This window comes from Cyprinodon variegatus, unplaced genomic scaffold (genome assembly GCF_000732505.1).
Source record: "Cyprinodon variegatus isolate N-32 unplaced genomic scaffold, C_variegatus-1.0 Scaffold821, whole genome shotgun sequence".
NCBI lineage: Eukaryota > Metazoa > Chordata > Actinopteri > Cyprinodontiformes > Cyprinodontidae > Cyprinodon > Cyprinodon variegatus.
Window position 1 is genome coordinate 234680 of NW_015151274.1, and position 1234 is coordinate 235913.

Here is a 1234-nt window from a genome sequence, read left to right on the forward strand (position 1 = left end):
CGTTCATTTTTACCATTAAAATATTTCATTCTAAAGGTAATAAGTCCTGGATTCCAGTAACGCTACTGGCTGGAAATGTTAAAGTATTAAAGTGAGGCGCCTATAAAGGGTTAAAGGAGTTTCTGTGTGAAGAAGATCTTTGATGCAGTTAAACATCTCAGCTCCTCTAGACGGACTCGTCCATCTTCCTCCTGACTAATGATCCTCAGACAGGAAGTCGTTGTGCTGGGCTCAGAGCTGTGGCTAACGCTCAGCGTTGGTCACGCTCTCCTCCCTCCCTCCAGGAACTCCTTCATAGACATCCTGCGGGCCATCCTGCTGTCTCTGGAGGTCCTGATAGAAAACCCGGAGCTGCAGATCAACGGCTTCACGCTCATCATCGACTGGAGTAACTTCTCCTTCAAGCAGGCCTCCAAGCTGACGCCCAACATCCTGAAGCTGGCCATCGAGGGTCTCCAGGTGGGCTCAGGCTGCTGCGTCGCCGCACGCCGCCGAAGGTCGCCGCTCTGACCGCGTCCCGTTTGTCTCCTCAGGACAGTTTCCCCGCTCGCTTCGGAGGGATCCACTTCGTGAACCAGCCCTGGTACATCCACGCCATGTACACCATCATCAAACCCTTCCTCAAGGACAAGACGCGCAAAAGGGTGAATACCCCCCTCCTCTTCCTCGCTCTGCATACTGGATCCTTATTCATCCATGTTTCATCTCTTTATTCCCGTCCAGCTGCCTTTCCTCCACGTCTCGCCTTTTTCTCACACTTTATCATATTTTCTTTCTCCTCTTTGCTTTTTATTCTCTTCATTTCTCCTCGTTTCTTTCCTTCCCTCCTGTATTTCCTCTTGTTCCAGCTTCCATGTTCCCCGTCCATCCTTCTTTTCTAAAACCTTCCTCTTCTTCTCTGATTCCTCTTGATGATTTCCTCCCCCCCCCTCTGCTCCTCCTGCTGCTCCTGATTCTGGCTCCTCAGATCTTCCTTCACGGGAACAACCTGAACTCTCTCCACCAGCTCATCCAGCCCGAGTGTCTGCCGTCCGAGTTCGGGGGGACGCTGCCGCCGTACGATATGGGGATGTGGGCGCGGACGCTGCTGGGCCCCGAATATAACGACGAGACGGAGTATACGCTGACGTACGACGCTCTGCACGTCAGGGAGAGCTGTGGGGGAGGAGGGGGAGACAAGGACATGATGAAGAGGTGAGGAGACACCAGACGGAGCTCTTTATTCTGGCAACAA

General features: G+C 52.8%; 1 protein-coding gene across 3 annotated transcripts in view; it reads left to right on the forward strand.

Annotated features, from left to right (window-relative positions):
- LOC107098905 (clavesin-1-like) overlaps window positions 1-1234 on the forward strand; it is a 7811-nt gene that overhangs the window by 4330 nt on the left and 2247 nt on the right. Inside the window, exons 4-6 of one of the 3 annotated variants that reach the window (XM_015396796.1) lie at window positions 285-459; window positions 534-644; window positions 724-1111. In XM_015396796.1, coding sequence (XP_015252282.1) covers window positions 285-459; window positions 534-644; window positions 724-912 — 475 coding nt within the window. In that variant the 3' untranslated portion in view covers window positions 913-1111. Of the gene's footprint in view, window positions 1-284; window positions 460-533; window positions 645-723; window positions 1195-1234 lie in introns of those variants that run through there. The other 2 variants (XM_015396795.1, XM_015396794.1) reach the window with 2 other exon arrangements.